The following is an 18,078-nucleotide window of genomic DNA, read 5'->3' as shown; positions in this document are numbered from 1 at the left end:
ATTAAAAAGAGGAAGATGAAACAGGCTCAGACATAACAAAAATTGATAAAGTAAAAATATATAGAGCATAAGTACTTTATAGTGATAAGTTTTGTAAATGGACACAGTTCCACATTAAAAAATGTTCTTTTTTCTTTCTTTCTTTTTGTATTTTTGTATGTATGTTTTTGGTTTTGTGTTTATCAAAAAATTAATAAAATATTTTTTAAAAAATAACTTTATATAAGTTTTTTTCAATCCCTCCTGTACTTATCAAACTTGCAGATGCATTTGCTTCATGAAAACTTTTCAAGGTAGTTATCAGGGGTGAAATGCTCCCGATCCGGTAGCGATTGTGGCCGGTGGTTTGGAGAACCGGTAGCGATGGCGGCGCGAGGCTCTCCCCACCCGCCCGAGTGTCGTTACTTCCTGGTTTTAACCAGGAAGTAACCTGTTTTTTACCCTCTGCACATGCGCAGAAGATTTTGCGCATGCGCAGAGGATCTGTGCGGCGTGTGCACTTCCGAACCGGTAAGGAAGGTAAGTAGATTTCACCCCTGATATTTACTTCTTCCACAAGGAACATAAAACGATAACGGTGGACAGACTGGGACAAAAGTATATTAAAAGAGAAATGTTAAGGGCATGGAAAAGGTCAGGTTTTGCTCACTTGAGGTGGCTGACGGTATATCCTCTACACTTTTAGAAGGAATTTGCCTATTTGAATTCCTTTTCAGAGCCTTCATAACGGGATTCAACTCTTCCTCCGAACCTGTTTCAAAACAAAAAATATGAGCACTGGACAACACATAGACAAATGACCCAACCACGTTACCTTATCTTTATCGGTGTTAATTCATCCAGGTTTTAAAAATAAAAACCAAAGAATACAAGAATGTCAACCATTCCTCCTCGTGGTGATCTGAAATTTCTTCATTATTCACTTCCTCCCTTTTCCCTTCACTAGAGGAAATTTGCAAGGACTGTCGCTGAATGGGACAATTCCATGTTTCTTGCAATACAGGCGGTCCTGAACTTACAACCACAATTGAGCCCAAAATTTCTGTTGCTAAGCAAACAGTTGGGAACTGAGTTTTGCCCCATTTTACGACCTTTCTTGCCACAATTGTTAAGGGAATCACTGCAGTTGTTAAGTTAGTAACATGTATTGTTAAGCGAATCATAGAGTGGTGCGGTGGCCTAGAGGTGGAGCTCTCGCCTCACAATCAGGAGACTGTGAGTTTGATCCTAGGTAGAGGCAGATGTTCCTCTCTCTGGGCACGTTGAGAATATATCTGCTGAATATAACTCTGCACTGGCGTCAGGAAGGGCATCCGGCCAGTAAATACTCAGCTCCATTCAGTTGCCCAGACTCCACCCCGCAAGGGATTATTGGAGTCGTTAAAAGAAGATGATGAGATGATTGTTAAATGAATCTGGCTTCTCTATTAGCTTTGTTACTCAGAAGGTCGCAAAAGGAATCACATGATCCCGAAACACTGCAACCGTCATAAATACGTGCCAGTTGCCAAGCATTGAAATTGTGAACATGTTACCACGGGGATGTTGCAAGGGTTGTAAGTGTGAAAAACAGTCATAAATCACTTTTTTTAGTGCCATTGCAATTTTGAACGGGCACTAAACAAGTGGTTGTAAATCAAGGATTGTCTGTATGTAATTCCACCTTTATAATGAAAAGTAAAATCCCATGCCTTTTAGAGTCCCATTTCTTTATAATATTTTTATCTGTTTGGTCATGTTATCTAATATTCCTATTTCACAAGTAGCTTCGTGTCAGGTTATCAAATGTCAAGTACATGACTTTCTTCTTGCGTGACGGGCTTAGTCAGATGTGGTTGACTTAGTCATTGTTGCTATGGGAAGGAAACTTTTGAGTTGCTAGGATTTTGAAAAAATGATTGATGTACACCAGGTTGTAATAAGTTGGGCTGCCTGGAAGAGGATCACAGCCACAGGCTGGGGCGAGAATCGATTTTTGAATCTTGAGAACTGATGCTTGTTGGAAGAGCTAAAGAACAGAACCGATAGCTAAGCAAAGCAAGGAGCCATCCTGGAGTTATAGCAGATCTTCAAGCAGACAGCAGGATCTACTACCAGAAAACTTTCAAACCATTCAGTCAGAATAGAGTTGGAAGGGACTTTGGAGGTCTTCTAGTCCAACCTCCTGCTCAAGCAGGAGACCTTAGCCTATACCATTTCAGGCAAGTGGCTGTCCATGTTCTTCTTAAAGACCTCCAGTGATAAAGCATCCACAACTTCTGGAGGGGAAGCTGTTCCACTGATTAATTGTTCTCACCGTTTCTCCTTAAATTTCTCCTCACTCCTTCCGATGTAAAGAAACTCCTTAAGTTTCTTTAAACTTTCTTATTACTGTCATTCCTTCTGATCTTAAGAAACTCCTTAAGCTATTCCTCATTTGTTTTGATCAGGAGGAATTTCTCCAAGCAACCTCAGTGGTCCAGATATGTTAAGAAAGCAGGCGTAGGAGGAAGAGCAGAGAAAGCGTAAAATAATACATTGCACTGATTTCCAGCTCTGCAAGATTGCTTGGAGTAAAAAAAAAAAATACATGCATATCCCAATTTTACTTTGCTGGGCACAATTATCCTAAGAACCATAATAGCAATAGCAATAGCATTTAGACTTATATACTGCTTCACAATGCTTTACAGTCCTCTCTAAGCAGTTTACAGAGTCAACCTATTGCCTGGGTCCTCATTTTACCAACCTCAGAAGGATGGAAGGCTGAGTCAACCTTGAATAATGGAGCACATTTAACTCAAAACTGTTTATTTAAGTCCTCCAACTGATTAAAAAAAGCAATGTATGAATAAACCATTTACTCGCCTCCCACTTGTGAAGTTGTACCAATTTGCTAAATTGAGGAGCTAAAATGAACTCTGAAAACGTGACTATTTAGAATTTCAATCAATTTGTGCTATCACAAAGTTAAGGGGCTGTCTACAATATTGATTAGGTCTCTCTGCCAAACTAAGGCAGGATATAATCCAAACATACATCTGGCAGGTATAAAGAAATTATTTTTAAAAAAATCATCCAGAATATATGCTACCATTCCTGACTTCTAACTGATTGGACAAGAGGAAGATAGGAAGACATCATAAATTAAGATTACTGTACAGATTTTTTGCCCAATGTTTTGGACCTCCTGCAAAAAACACATAAAGCATTTCTTAATTCAATGCAAAATATACTTCCTTTTAAATCCCCATGGAGGAAACTATGACCCCTGAATCATAAATCTGGACATCTTTGCTTTAGGGGGGAAAAATGAGTGTGTAGCTTCCAAGTGACTTTCTAACAATCTTTATAAACACAGACCCAGATAAGAATAAAATAATTTTTAAATGCTCACATATTGGATCTCTTTGTCTTCCCGGAATGGATTTTTTGTCTGAAAAATCTGACTCACAATTCTTGGCACCTCCATCATCATCGTTGTCATCATCAGCTGGAGGGACAACATGATGAAGCTCCACTTCCTTGGTTTGGAGAGGACTTCCATAGACAGGGGTGCTTGATCTTTGCAAACCATGGTCCACCATCAGGCTTCTGTTGGCATCAATCAATGAAGTGGAGAACTCTGTTTCTTTCTCTTGTATGCTTCTGTCCTCTGTCTTATCGGCTGTGGAAGGAAAATCCTTATCTTCTTCCAGATAAGGACTTTTTGAAGATGCTAGATGAAGATGGATTATTTTTTGGAAGGCCATGTTCTCTGAAATCTTTGCTCCTTCGTCAGTTTGCTTGGAGGCCTTCTCTGTAAGTGGGATCTTAAGTTCGCTACGATAATCACTCGACACCGTCTCTGTCAATGTTGACATTCGTACCGGTAACCTTTGTTCATCTAAATCAGGTGTTGAATCACCGGTGACTTTCTTGCAATCGACTGTGGGTGGCTGAGAAGCAGGATCCAAATGTTCCAAAATTAATTTTTCTAAATTAGATTTTAATGCCCAGTCATCTTTTGCTGGAGCAACCGATTTCATGATGGTTTCTTCTTGAGGAAAGTTTAAATGTTGAGAAGATAGCGCCTGAGCAGCTTCCTTGAGTAATTTCTGCAAGCTGGAATTAAATTCACTTTGTTGAAATCTGGATGGTGTGCTAATCTTGTTTGCAGTTTCATTGACTTCTTGAACGCCGTCTGTTTCTTGTTGACTGATAAAACCTCTGTTCTCAGTGGATTTTTTGTTTATTTGCATCTCATTGCTGCTCTCTACGATTTTCTGGCTATCTGATAAAATTTCAGAATTTTCCTTGAGTAACGTTTGGAAACGGTCTTTGAATTCAACCTGTCTAGAATTAGAAGGAATAGTAGATTTTTCTACTGATTCACTGACTTCTTGACTAGCCAATGTATCTTTGGCTGTATCAGGCTGTAATGTGGATTGTGTAAATTTGGGAAATTCTACGCCTCCAAGTAACACTGTCGAATCTTCGTTAAGTCTTTGTTTTAAGTTGGCTCTAAATGCTGCCTGATCACATGATTTGGGTTTAATAGTTTTCACAGCTGTTTCCATCTCGTCCAGAGGCTGCTCCCCAGCTAATTCCCCCTGGATTCTCTCCTTATGATCTGCATATTCTCTCGTTGCTTCCGTTGTGCCATCTTGCGGGACGATCTTCACATTGTCATCTTTGTTTGTATCTTTGCTTCCCGCAACCATCTCACCCACAGTCTCTCTCAAATGACTGGACGTTTGGAGTGAAGCAAAGCCTTCCTTTTCACTCATCTGTTGATAGGATTTTTGTTGATTCTCTTTACCATCAAGTGGGGTTTCCAAAATGTCGTCCATACTGGGCCATATTGCCGATTCTTTCAACAGACTGATGAGTTTAGCATTCAAATTGCTGCATTCTCTGTTTGATGGGACGTTATGTTTGGATACCATCTCAAGAACTTCTTCCTCAGGAGAATCCGTTCTGTTCTGAGCTGCACCACAGGTATCAGGTTGTATCAGTTCTAGTGATGGAACCAGCAAATTCTTTTTCCAAGCAGGATTATCATTTAAATACATTGGCCTATCTTCTTTGTTGGGGACTTTCATTGACACAGATGTTAATTCTTCCAATGATCTAGGCAAGCTTCCCATGTGGGTTGTGAATTCCACAGGCTGAGTTCGGAGTGAGTCACGTTTTTCAATAGTTCCTTCTGTTTGAGAATCCACTCGGATCTCTTTTGGATCACTGGGATAAGAATGATGGCTGCGCTCCATCACCTTATTAAAAAATTCCCTTTTCTCTGATGTAGGATCTGCTGGTTCAGAGACATCCATTATTAAATGATGCCTGAGAGAGGCCTGTAGACCAGACGTTTCCTTAAGCAACTTCTCCAAACTTGTATTAAAAGCATCAGCGGCTGCAGCTTTTGGTGGGACCAAAGTCTTATTTACAATCTCTACGACCTCACTTGTTTTAAGTCCAGCTTTTCTGTTTATGTCCGGAAGGACAAAACTAGGTTCTTGACTCTGGTCATTGGGAGCCATTGGATCCTTTGCTACTAACTCTACACGTGGAATCCCTTTCTCATGTATTGGTGGGCAAGGGGACTCCTGTAACTCTTCAACCAACGCTGGTGGCTGAAAATTACTGTAAGCAACTTTATGCTGTATTTCTAGTGAAACAATTTTTATTCCTGCGTGTTCCTTTCCTGGAGCAGAGGAGTCCTTATCCCTTATTGGAACATCATCTAAAGGCATGGGTACTGTAGTTGCTGATGGGGAAAACACTGCTAAAGGACTTTGGTGTGAAATCTTAGCTGTGGGTTTCTTTGTTTCCTCTTCTGGAAGAGGAAAACCAGATCTTCCATCATCCGAAGTGGCTTGGCTACTTCCAATTCTTTCTGTTAACTCTTTCGTGTAACTTCCAGTGCTGGCCTTGTGCTTCTGCTGTGAGATGGTCTCATCGGTTTTGCTCTGTAATTTAGTCCCCGTGTCCCAAAAGTTTCTCAGGCTCTGGAATTGAGAAGGGTTGAGCATTTGAGACCTAGATTCTTCATCCATTTTTTCTTTCAGCGAATGAATCTTAAAAGGAGACTTTGGCTGGAGAGTGGGTAGAACGGTCTCTTTTTCTAAAGCAGTGACCTTTGGCCTTTCACCTTCTTTAGAAGATGCCCTCTCTTTGTAACTCAGCTGCAAATTGCTCTCCTTCAACAATCCTGTCACGTTAGTATTTTTCTGGTCGTTTGAAAGTACTTCATTGGCTATATTAATGTCTTGGCTTTCCGTAGATTTATCCCCTCGGATGGGCTCGCTCGTTCCTGAAAACTTAACATCATCACCTTCCACCTCAGAGTCCTCCTCACTTAGCTCAACTTTTCTGAAGGTAACTAAATTATATTTGCTTTGTTCATGGTCAGATTCACTGGTTACATAGCCAGAAGATCCGCTCACTTGTTTTCGCCTACCGTATTCCTTTGTATAATTAGACATGTTTTCATTTGTAAGAACTTCCTTATTTCCGAGTTCTGGAGTCATCTTCCCACCTTCCCAGAAAGCCTTCATATCCTTGACTCTCTTCTCATCTCCTATCATTGATGATTGTTGTAACTCATGTTGTTGCAGGACCAGGTTACTTCTATTGTTGGCATGGGCCATATTTTCGGCGTCTAGAATATTACAGGCCTCTCCTTTAGGATTCCGAGTTTCTCCAGATTTAAGCTCAATGTTTTCTTCTTCCAAGAAAGATTTAACATCTCTCTCTCCATCAGTGTATGTCTGTGAACTGATTTCTCTTTTCATTCCAGTTCTGAAAGAAGCGTCAGGGTTCTTCAAATCCATAGATGTTTTATCTTCAAAGGCAACTTCACGCATGTCTTTTGGGTTACTTTCATCCATCTTGTCCTTACTCTGATCAATGGTCTGGAAATGGGTTCTCTTAGTGATACCATGAATATTGCGAGAAGTTGCATTCTCATTTTCTTTGCTTTGGTTCAAAGGAGCTTGGTCTCCTAGGACCACATCACTTGGACTTTCGTTTTCCGAAAACGATAACTGCCCTGGTTGCTTTATGACATCCTGGAGCCTTAAGTCTCTGCTCGTTGACTCTCCTCTTTGATACAGAGAGGATTTCGGATTTAACGGATTTGTATTTGACCCCTTATCTTCTCCAATTGCAGACCATTCCGCTGACTTTGGAGTGTCCATTTCTTCTGCAAATGGCCTTTCCTGAGAGGTTATCAAAACTGTTTCTTTGTCAGCAGTGCCGGAACTTCTTTTGAACCAGTCTAGCACTTTGGATATGGATTCATCAGCAGCCTTCAAACTTTCAGCAGCATGTTTGTCAACACTGCGACCCACAACAAGAGCAGGCTTACCTTGTTCAGGGTCTGCAAGGCCAGATTTTGGCAACACGGCTTCCTCTGCCTCAGCCAAACGCAACTCCTGGCCTACAAGAGACACAGCCAATATTTCTTGAGAAACGGGGGAGGGAAAAATTTGTAGCCTCCCCAATTAATGGTATCACTTGATTTCCAGCTGCCTAGATCAGCCTGACTGGGAACTATGATGCTTTTATGACTTGTGGACTTCAACTCCCAGAATTCCTGAGCTCATCATGTTGGCTCAGGAATTCTGGGAGCTGAAGTCCACAAGTCATAAAAGGGCCATGGTAGTTCCCCACCTCTAATAAATAAATATATATATATACACACACACCTTTAAAGAAATAAAATATTTCATTTTTAGATGGTGTATATATTTTGAATTAGAAAAGTGATGGCTGTTTTCCAGTCTGCCAAATATTTCCCAAAACATTGCCTGACATCTAAAATGCTTGTATTTTTAAAGCTAATTTTAAAATGTGTTGTCCAATTTATAGGATTTAACATCAGCCAATCAATTAAATTTGCAGTTTAATTATTACCTAGGATATCCAACTGCATAATCGGTGTTTTTTTAAGTAAAGATATTCATGTGTTATTTGTTTACATTCCATGTCCTGCATTTTTCATTTTTTAAAAAAACAATCTCTCAGAACACTAGTATTGGTAGAAATTCTTGAACAGCCTGCTAAATCTGTTTTGATAATGTAGCTATTATTACATTTTGTAGAAGAATCCTAAAATCATAGGGTTTGGAGTGACTTCAAACTCCCTACCCAGACGAGAGAGCCTCCTCATATCATTTATTTTATTTTATTTTTTATTTATATCCCACCTTTATTATTTTTACAAATGACTCAAGGCAGTGAACATATCCAATACACCTTCTTTTTGTTTTCCCCACAACAACCCTGTGAGGTATTTTGGGCTGAGAGAGAGTGATTGGCCCAAGGTCACCCCCAGTTGGCATTCATGGTTAAGGCAGGATTTGAACTCATGGTCTCTCACTTTTGAACCTGATGCTTTAACGACTAGACCAAATAGCTATCCCAACTTTTCTTGGAAAACTTCCAGTGATGAAGCCCTTATGCCTCCAGAAGATAAGCTGTTCCATTGCTTTGTAACTTCTGACAGTCAAGAAATTCCTCCTTATTTCAAGTTTAGGTCTTTTTTATATAAAGCTTCCATTTACCGTGTTTCCCCGAAAATAAGACCCTGTCTTATATTTTTTTGAACCCTGAAATAAGCACTTGGCCTTATTGCCATGCGGTCAAAAGCCTGTTTGGGTTTATTATCAGGGGATGCCTTATTTTGGGGAAAACAGGGTATTGATTCTTGACCTACTCTCAGGAACTCTGGAGATTAAATCTATACTCACTTCTTTGTGACAGTTCTTTAAACTTTGAAAACTGTTATCATGTCTCCCCATTAGCCTTCTTATCTCAAATTAAACATACCCAATTCCCAGCGGTGAAATCCACTTATCTTCGCTACCGGTTCGGGAATGGGAGCGCGCGGGAGCACCCACGCACCTCTTCTGCGCATGGGCAGAAGGTAAAATAACGGGACGTAATGATGTCCCGGCAGGTGGGTGGAGCCTCCCACCGCCACCGCTACCGGTTCAGCGAGCCAGATAGAACAAGGAGGATTTCACCGCTGCCAATTCCTTCGTATTTTAGATGAAAAATTTTAAATTCCTGGTCAAATTTTAAGCTGAAACTTCCTGTTACAAACATTTAAAAAGCACCAATCAGCTGTTTCTGTTTTCTCGTAATGGTAGTGATTAGACCAGTCTACATAGGAGACGACCAAATAGAGATCGAAGGCGGGGACAAACACATCATAAGTTTGGAGTCACTACGCAGCCACAAGAGATTCAAGCCCAGCCCTCCTGGAATTCCATTGCCTCTTATCTAGTGCTACCGTAATTTGGCTTGATCATCAATAGGTCAGATTCTTGTGTATAGCTAGCATGGAATAAACTTGAAGTACTTTGAACTCAACTCCTGTTCCAGATTATTTCTGCCTGACAGTTTGGCCACTAGCTATGGAAGCAAACCAGTTTGTCCACACTAAACAACAAACAACGATTTACCAAAAATTAGAAAACAAGATGCACAATTGGAATAAAGAAGGATTTTTCTGTTTAAGTTCAGATTCTGGAATCCTAACACGTACATCTTAAAAAACACAGCAAAATCCTTCTCCAAGCCCCATTACTTACCAGCTACATGAAAAAATAAACCAAGCCTTCTTAAGTATAATAACCTGCTTGTTCTAATTCTGTTTGATAGTGTTGCTGCTATTTCCATCATTGTTTAATGCATCCTGAATGAAATAATTAGCAAGTACACAATAATTTGATGATGGGGAATTAACAGAGAGGCACAGACATTAAAAGTACAGGTAGTCCTCGACTTATGACCACAATGGAGCCCCAAATTTGCGATGGTAAGCCAGATACTTAAGTGAATTTTGACCCATTTTATGACCTTTTTTGGCACAGTTGTTAAGTGAATCGCTGCAGTCGTTAAGTTAGTAACATGGTTGTTAAGTGAATCCGGCTCCCCTCTTGACTTTGCTTGTCAGAAGGTCGCAAAAACTGACCAGGTGACCCCGAGACACTGCAACCATCATAAATACATACCAGTTGCCAGTTGCCATGCCTTCTGTATTCTGTATACATGTATTCTGTATATATCCAAATCTTGATCACATGATAATGGGGATGTTGCCATTGTAACTTTGAGCGGTCACTAAATGAATACTTGGAAATCGAGGGCTACCTGTACTACCATACTCCTAAAAACAAGACTGAAAATAGGATGAAACAAGAGTGACCACTTGACTAGATGTTATCTCATTGGCTTTCATTATGTTTCTTACCAGTTGTGTGTTGTGTAGTGTCACATGGCTCAGGATTCAGCTGCTTAGTTTTGGACTGAGACACAACTGGAACAGTTTCATTGTCCATGGTGCTTGGAACTATCTTCCTGGATGGTTCCCCTGGGAGTGAAGCTTCTGTGGGAGGACTTTTCACTAACCGTGGCAGATCTGAGTCATTAAAGCTGTAGGAACCTGAAGGCATTTCTCCTTCTCGAGATTCTTGTCCATCCTTCACGTTACTATCTAAAGCCGGAGAATAGGACCGCGCTGGCTTTCCTGGAGAAGATGGACCGTCTAAATAATTGACTTCATTCTCGTTGGCCTTAACAGAGTTGGTGTCTAACAAATTGAACTCCCCAAGTTCTTTGCCCTCGTGCAATTCGAGTTTTGGTGGACATTCATTCTTATTTACGCTGGAGGAAAACCTGACCTGTTTTAGTCTTTCCAGTGAGTTTTGAGAATAGTCTTCTGCTGAGGGAGGACTCTTCTCTGCAACATCTTCAAGGATGGTGGAGGTTGGCAACCCACTTTTGTTAGGTGGCTCCAAGGTTTGACTCAGACGCAACACTTCGGAATCCGTGGAACTTGAACTTGAGCTTCGTTTGAGGATGCCCTTGGGTGGCCTTCCTTGGCCATTGACCTGCTTGATCTTTCTAGGTGTTCTGGGTAAGGAATCTTTACTCTGCAAGCTGACATCAGAGGTCTTGTGGACATTCTTCCTAGCTTTTGGTATAGGCAGTTTTCCTGTCTGCCTAAATTCTGAAGAAGGTTGTTCGGATGCTTCTGTTCCACTGTAGTTCAATAAATCTACTCTGGATTGGTTTTCTACGGAAGGTGAACGAGTGACTGCAAAACAAGACACATACACACAGAAACAGGGAGAGGGAGAGTAGAGGAGAGGGGGAGAAAGGGAGAGGGAGAGGGAGAGAAAAAGAGAGGGAGAGGGAAAGGGGATAAAGAAAAAGAGAAAGAGGGAGAGGGAGAGGGGGAGAAAGAGGGAGAGGCAGAGAAAGAGAAAGAGAGAGGGAGAGGGAAAGGGGGATAAAGAGAAAGGGAGAGGGAGAGAAAGAGAGAGAGGGAGAGAGGGAAAGAAAAAGAAAGAAAGGGAGAGAGAGAGAAAAAGGGAGAGGGAGAGAAAGAGAAAGAGAGAAAGGGAGAGGGAGAGGGGGAGAAAGAGAGAGGGAGAGGGAGAGGAGAGGGGGAGAAAGGGAGAGGGAGAGGAAGAGAAAAAGAGAGGGAGAGGGAAAGGGGGATAAAGAAAAAGAGAAAGAGGGAGAGGGAGAGGGGAGAAAGAGGGAGAGGGAGAGAAAATGAGAGGGAGAGGGAGAGGGAAAGGGATAAAGAGAAAGAGGAAGAGGGAGAGAAAAAGAAAGAAAGAGGGGGAGGGGGAGGGGGAGAGAGAGGGAGAGAGAGAAAGAGAAAGAGAGAGGGAGAGGGAAAGGGGGATAAAGAGAAAGAGGGAGAGGGAGAGAAAGAGAGAGAGGGAGAGAGGGAAAGAAAAAGAAAGAGAAAGGGAGAGGGAGAGAAAGAGAGAGAGGGAGAGGGGGAGAGAGAGAGAAAGAGGGAGAGAAAGGGAGAGGGAGAGAGAGAGAGAGAGAGAGAGAGAGAGAGAGAGAGAGAGAGAGAGAGAGAGAGAGAGAGAGAAAGATATACACACACATACAATGAAAGATTTATAAGCAAACTGCAGATAAGAACTGCTTGGCCACTTCAAAACTTGTGGACTTCAACTCCCAGAATTCCCTAGCCAGCCACACATTATGATACATCTAGAAAAGAATTGATGCTAACATGCTTACTAAATAATTTTAAGATTTAACCTTATTCTATAGGAATAGTAAAACCAGAATTATTTTTCTATCTTACATAGTAAAGAGAGAGAGGCAGTTATAAAGTGATGGTTTTAGTAACGCCCAGCAAAATTACAGAAAATAGCCCAAGCTATTATTTATTTTGCTAATTTTCCAAATGCAGGTGAATAATTCCACGAGTGGAATTCTTCAATACAATCCGAGTCCGCTCGTCTGATTTTGTTGCCTGCTGTGGCTAGGCCTCAGATCAAGAAAAAATATTGGATTAAGGCAGTGGTGAAATCTAAAATCTGTGGGCGTGGCTTGGTGGGGGGTAATGTGACTGGGTGGGCGTGGCCAATTTTTTTTTTTAATGCTTTCAAAAGGCTATGACGATCCCAGCTGAGTTGCCTGATCGTCAGAGGGTTTTTTAAAAACCCTCTGCCGATCAGGCAACTCAGCTTGGATGGTCAGAGCTTGGATCGTCAGAGCCATTTAAAAGAAAAAAAGCCTCTGATGATCGCACAGCTCAGCTGGGCATGGGGGGCGGGGCAGGGATTTTTGCTACCGGTTCTCTGAACCACCCGCCTCCATCGCTACTGGATCGGGTGATCCGGTCCGAACTGGGAGCATTTCACCCCTGGATTAAAGTAAGAAAGAAAACTATTTTTTTTAGTATAAGAAACCCAGACATATTTTAAGTAGTAATTCTTGTTTCTCATGGCATGCTTGTAAAATATGGTTAGTTAACTGGCACGTGGAGAGCCAGTTTGATATAGTGGTTAAGGCACCAGGCTAGAAAACTGGGAGACCCTGAGTTCTAGTCCTGCCTTAGGCATAAAGCTAGCTCAGCAACCTTGGGCCGGTCCCTCTCTCTCAGCCCTGGGAAGGAGGAAATGGAAAACCACATCTGGAATCTTGTCAAGAAAACTGCAGGGACTAGTCCAAGCAGTTACCAGGACTTGAAGGGGTGGTGGTGATAGAGGAGAAGGAGGAGAAGAGGAGGAAGAGGAGGAGGAGGAGAAGGAGGAGGAGGAGGAGGAGGAGGAGGAGGAGGAGATCTTACATCCAATATATGGATCAGTAACTACTCTACTCCAACAATGCTGGATAACCAACATTTTGAAACAATTTTGGTAAGTGTAGAGCTCAACAACCATAAGTGAACCTGGAATTGTAGTTATTAAGTTGTGCTGGTCATTTTACTAGTTACCATGTCACTGTGCCAGATTTTACAACCTATTTTGTGGCAGTCGTTAAGCAAATGCCGTGGTTGTTAAATGAGCGTGGCAGTCATGAAGCAAATCCATCGTCCACAACAGGCATTTTGGCTGGATACCAGGAGTAAACCAGTTTCTGGCAAAGATACATCGTAAATTACAGTTACGTGGTCGCAAGGTGCTGAAAACAGGCCTAAATGTGGACCAGATGCGGACACCCAAAATGCGATCAGGTTGCGGGGGTTGGGAGGGGAAATGTGTCTGTGTGTGTGGCCATCAGAACTTCAAATCCAAGTCATAAGTAGCTCTGGGAAGTGCATCGTAAGTTCAAGCAGTTGCTAAATGACCAGTCTTAAGTTGAGGACTATCAGTATTAGCATTGGATAAGCAAAGCACTGAATAAATAACAACATCGTATAATTTGTACAATTATATAGAGACAGAAGCTGTCTTAATATAATTTTGTACTGCGCAATTTTGCCCATTATCTGCAAACCCCACCCCAATTCCACACAGTACTTTTGCTAAACAACTTTGTAACGTAGCTCTTACTTATATGATATCAAAGCATACTGTCATATTTGTTCCAAAGTTTCGCTTATTCTATAAAAACTGTGCAGACTATTTTTTTTTAAAAAAGAATCTTCACCTTCCTCTGTTGCTTCCGATGAATCAGTCATTCCATTTTCAGGCTGCTCAGTTTTTGCATTATCTTCTGGTCCAGTTGAGTCATTAAACGGATTTTTCCTTTGCTGGAAGGGTTTAATTTACATGGTTTAATAATATGGAAAGAAAGAACAGTAGAGAAAATAAAGACCCTCAAAAATGCTTTCATATTCTCAACTCCCTTCATTGGCCATTCTTCAAAGGGGATTGACAACATCCCTGATTTAGAAGGATAAAAGCCGTATTAACCAAGACGACTGTTACTTCTTTTTAATTAAGATAAATCTTACTCCATTCATTAAGACGTCTTTCTATTAAAGATGCTGATTGTTATAATGGAAATTAAAGACCAGCATTACACAGCTGTGCAAGTCAAACATACATTCTGGAAAGCAAAGAACCACATTTGATACAGGAATAAAAATTTGCCTTCACAGAACACAGTGAACAGGATATCGATAATATAAACATCTTCTCTAAGCTTGCAGCTAGACTCCATCAAGCCTAAAAATACTGTAATTTAAGAAATCATAGAGAGAAAATAATTGTAGGAGGAGACTCAAATTAGTTTATGGTAGCAAAAAATCAGAAACCCATATCATCTTTTCCAACTAATGCATTTTATTAAAAGGCATATTTTTTGTACATCCATAAAATATCTGGCTCTGGCATTAAAAAGCAGTAAAAAGGGACACAATAATGAATGTTAATCCATCTTAATAAATGACAAAATGTTTGAAGAAAAAGAATGGTGCTTTGTTGAGTTTGCTGGTGATTTGGGACTAAAAATGGCATTGTAATTGGTGGAATTAAAAATAATTCCATTATCAGCTCAGATATTTACTGCTAAAAATGAGAATATTCCAGAGCCAGTGGAGGGTTCACCAATCACTTCGTTGTTCTGCCTGCCAATGAAACCTGTAACTTCAACAAACAAGAGGCCTTGGGGCACTTCACTAACCAATCCAATTCCATAGATCGTGGAGGCTGCTCAGCTCTGAAAAGGCAATTTGCTTTCTATAACCATTCATCTCAAGGTATTATTTTAAAAAGAAGTAAAATCATTGCAAAAAATGATGGCAAGTTACTGAAATAGCAAGATTGCATTTGTCCTGACCCTCCCTCCCTCCCCTCCCTCCCTCCCTCCTTCATTCATTCCCATCTTCCTTCGCTCCTTCCTTCCTTCCTTCCCTCCCTCCATCCATTCCTTCTTTCCTTTTCTCCCACCCTTCTTCCTTCCTTCCTTCCTTCCCTCCCTTCTTTCTTCCCTCCCTCCCTCCTTCCTTCCTTTCCTTCCTTCCCTTCCTTCTCTTCCTTCCTTCCCTCCCTCCCTTCTTCCTTCCCTCCTTCCTTCCTTCCTTCCCTCTCTCCCTCCCTCCATTCCTTCTTTCCTTCCTTCCCTCCCTTCTCTTCCTTCCTTCCCTCCCTCCCTTCTTCCTTCCCTCCTTCCTTCCCTCTCTCCCTCCCTCCTTCCTTCTTTCCTTCCTTCCCTCCCTTCTCCCTTCCTTCCTCCCTTCTTCCTTCCTTCCTTCCTCCCTTCTTCCTTCCTTCCCTCCTTCCTTCCTTTCTTCCCTTTCTTCCGTCTCTCCCTCCCTCCATTCCTTCTTTCTTCTTTCCTTCTTTCCTTCCTTCCCTCCCTCCCTTCCTTCCTTCCCTCCCTCCCTCCTTCCTTCCTTCTTTCCCTCTTTCCCTCCCTTTCTTCCTCCCTCCCTCCTTTCCTTCCTTCCCTTCCTCCCTCCCTCCCTCCCTCCCTCCATATGCCTTTCAAAACCAATGGGCTATTTTACTTTTCTTCACTGCTTGTGAAAGAGCCAGAATCAGGCCCTAGGGAACTGTTAGTAAAATTCTGAGACCACCTAAAATGTTACTGAATTGCTCATAGAAAAAGCTAAGCTTAGGGCCATGCAGTTCCACTTTAGGATTAGCATAAGCAATCAATAACGCAAAGGTGAGGTCATAAAAGTCTGTTGCCTTTTCTGCTTCTTCTAAATATTCATTTAGGCACTTGACCATCACTGGGTAGTAATGATAAACCCACCTTAGATGGGGAAAGAGCTTGTTTCCTTGTTTCTTCCTGAGGTTTCTGTAATGTATTGGAGGCTGCATTGGACATTTTGGGGCTGAAGAAAAAGAGACAAGAAAAGAAGCTTAGATCCTGTCCAGGTCACCCATCTAAACAGGCTTAAGTGCCAGGACTTTTAATTAAGGAAACCTTAAGTACAGGTAGTCAGTCCCAAAGGTGCTTTTTCAGGAGACAACTGGACTTTCTTGCTTTTTCTTTGAAGGCATTTCGCTTCTCATCCAAGAAGCTTCTTCAGCTCTGACAGGATAGTGGGGAATGGAAGGATTTCTACTCCTTGAAGATATGTGAAATCCTTCCATTCCTCACTATCCTGTCAGAGCTGACGAAGCTTCTTGGATGAGAAGCGAAACGTCTTCAAAAGAAAAAACAAGAAAGTCCAGTTGGCTCCAGAAAAACCACCTTTCGGACAACCATGACCTGGATGAGTGAGAATCTCTACAGACTAAGTACAGGTAGTCCTTGTCTTACAATAGTTTGTTTAGGAACCACTCAAAGTTACAATGACACTGAATATTTTATGACTGTTTTTCACACTCATGACCGTTCAGCTACCCATGGTCACATGATCAAAATTCAGACGCTTGGCAACTGGCTCGTATTTATGACGGTTGCAGTGCCCCGCGATCATGTGATTGATTACCTTTTGCAACCTTCTGACATGCAAAGCGAATGGGGAACAACCAACTTAATAATTGCAGTTATTCACTTAACAACTGTGGCAAGGAAGGTTGTAAAATGGGGCAAAACTCGCTTAACATCCATCTCGACTTAGCAACAGAAACTTTGGACTCAGCTGTGGTCGTAGGTCAAAGACTACCTGTATCTGAATTAGGTGTCTCATCTGTACCTCTCTCCAGCTGACTGATACATTTTTATCCTCACAAGATTTTACCAGCTAAGCACCCGCTGATATATGTACTATATTTTTTGGAGTATAAGACGCACCTTTCCCCCCCCCAAAAGAGGCTGAAAATTTGGGTGCGTCTTATACTCCGAATGTAGCTTTTTCTAAGCTTTTTTTCAGCCCTGAGGCACTAGCGAGTGATCTTCCCAGTTTTGCCTGCTCCCTCAACTCTACGCTGTGCTTTAACGAGCAAGTAAAGTGATCTCCCTGCTTTGCTCTCTCAGCTGTTCTTTAGAAGCTTTTTTTCAGCCCTAACTAGGTGATAGCCGAGTGAAGCGATCTCCCCATGCTTTGCCTGCTTTTCTCATTGCTGCTTCCTCTCAGATGTGCCTTAGAAGCTGTTTTTTATCCCCAAGCAGGGGATAAAAAACCAGCAAACTAATGTGCTGAAGCTGACTAGACTAAGGACGCTAGCCAAATGAATACCTGGTTGTCAGATTTTTTTTTCCTATTTTCCTCCCCCAAAACTAAGCTGCGTCTTATATTCCGGTGCGTCTTATACTCCGAAAAATACGGTAATTGGTTTCTATTGTTTTTTTTACTGTATTAAGATTCCGTGATGTGTTTACACAAGTGGTAACCCTGTTACTAACTTAACAGGTGCTGTGATTCACGTAACAACTGTGGCAAAAAAAAAAAAAGTAAAATGGGGCAAAATTCACTTTTTGCTTAGCGAAGGAAATTTGGAGCTCAGTTGCGGTCGTAAATTGGGGACTACCAACTTCATGGTTTTGCACCATTTCTCACGGAGAATAATGAAACCCATTTTCCCTTTTAAGTACAATTAATTTTCAACGCAATTACTTTTCATTCATTCATTGTGTACATTCTGTAACAAGGACATTGCAATTAATTAATTGCAAATTAATTTTAACATCCGTACACCTTGCTACATAAAACTGTCTATCCAATGCTTCCTGCAAAAAACTGTAGTCTGCAATGTGGCATTTATCTGCAGAAGAAAAATCAAGACCATTGAAATCTCCTAGCAATATACCGTACTGTGTTTCCCTGAAAATATGACCTACTCCGAAAGTAAGTCCTAGCTTGATTTTTATATGTGCACCCAATATAAGCCTTATCCCCCAAAATAAGCCCTAATTAAGACCCTGCCCACTCCAGAGTGCAGGGGTAAAAATTAAGTTAGGGTGAGGATAGGGGAGGTGGAGCTGCCCTACTACTTATCTTTGGAC

General features: G+C 41.4%; 1 protein-coding gene across 7 annotated transcripts in view; it reads right to left on the bottom strand.

The window, feature by feature from the left end:
- Window positions 1–18,078, bottom strand: part of SYTL2 (synaptotagmin like 2) — an 86,001-nt gene that overhangs the window by 23,977 nt on the left and 43,946 nt on the right. For 5 of the 7 annotated variants that reach the window (XM_070942944.1, XM_070942942.1, XM_070942948.1 and 2 more), the window contains exons 5-9: window positions 15,937–16,018; window positions 13,882–13,984; window positions 10,223–11,068; window positions 7,331–7,402; window positions 650–751 (exon numbers count right to left, since the gene is read on the bottom strand). In XM_070942944.1, coding sequence (XP_070799045.1) covers window positions 650–751; window positions 7,331–7,402; window positions 10,223–11,068; window positions 13,882–13,984; window positions 15,937–16,018 — 1,205 coding nt within the window. Of the gene's footprint in view, window positions 1–649; window positions 752–3,376; window positions 4,774–7,330; window positions 7,403–10,222; window positions 11,069–13,881; window positions 13,985–15,936; window positions 16,019–18,078 lie in introns of those variants that run through there. The other 2 variants (XM_070942946.1, XM_070942947.1) reach the window with 2 other exon arrangements.

This window comes from Pituophis catenifer, unplaced genomic scaffold, assembly GCF_029215685.1.
Source record: "Pituophis catenifer annectens isolate HBS135680 unplaced genomic scaffold, rPitCat1.0.hap2 SCAF_4, whole genome shotgun sequence".
Classification (NCBI taxonomy): Eukaryota; Metazoa; Chordata; class Lepidosauria; order Squamata; family Colubridae; genus Pituophis; species Pituophis catenifer.
The sequence above is the reverse complement of the archived record's forward strand: the minus strand, read 5'-3'. Positions and strand labels throughout refer to the sequence as shown.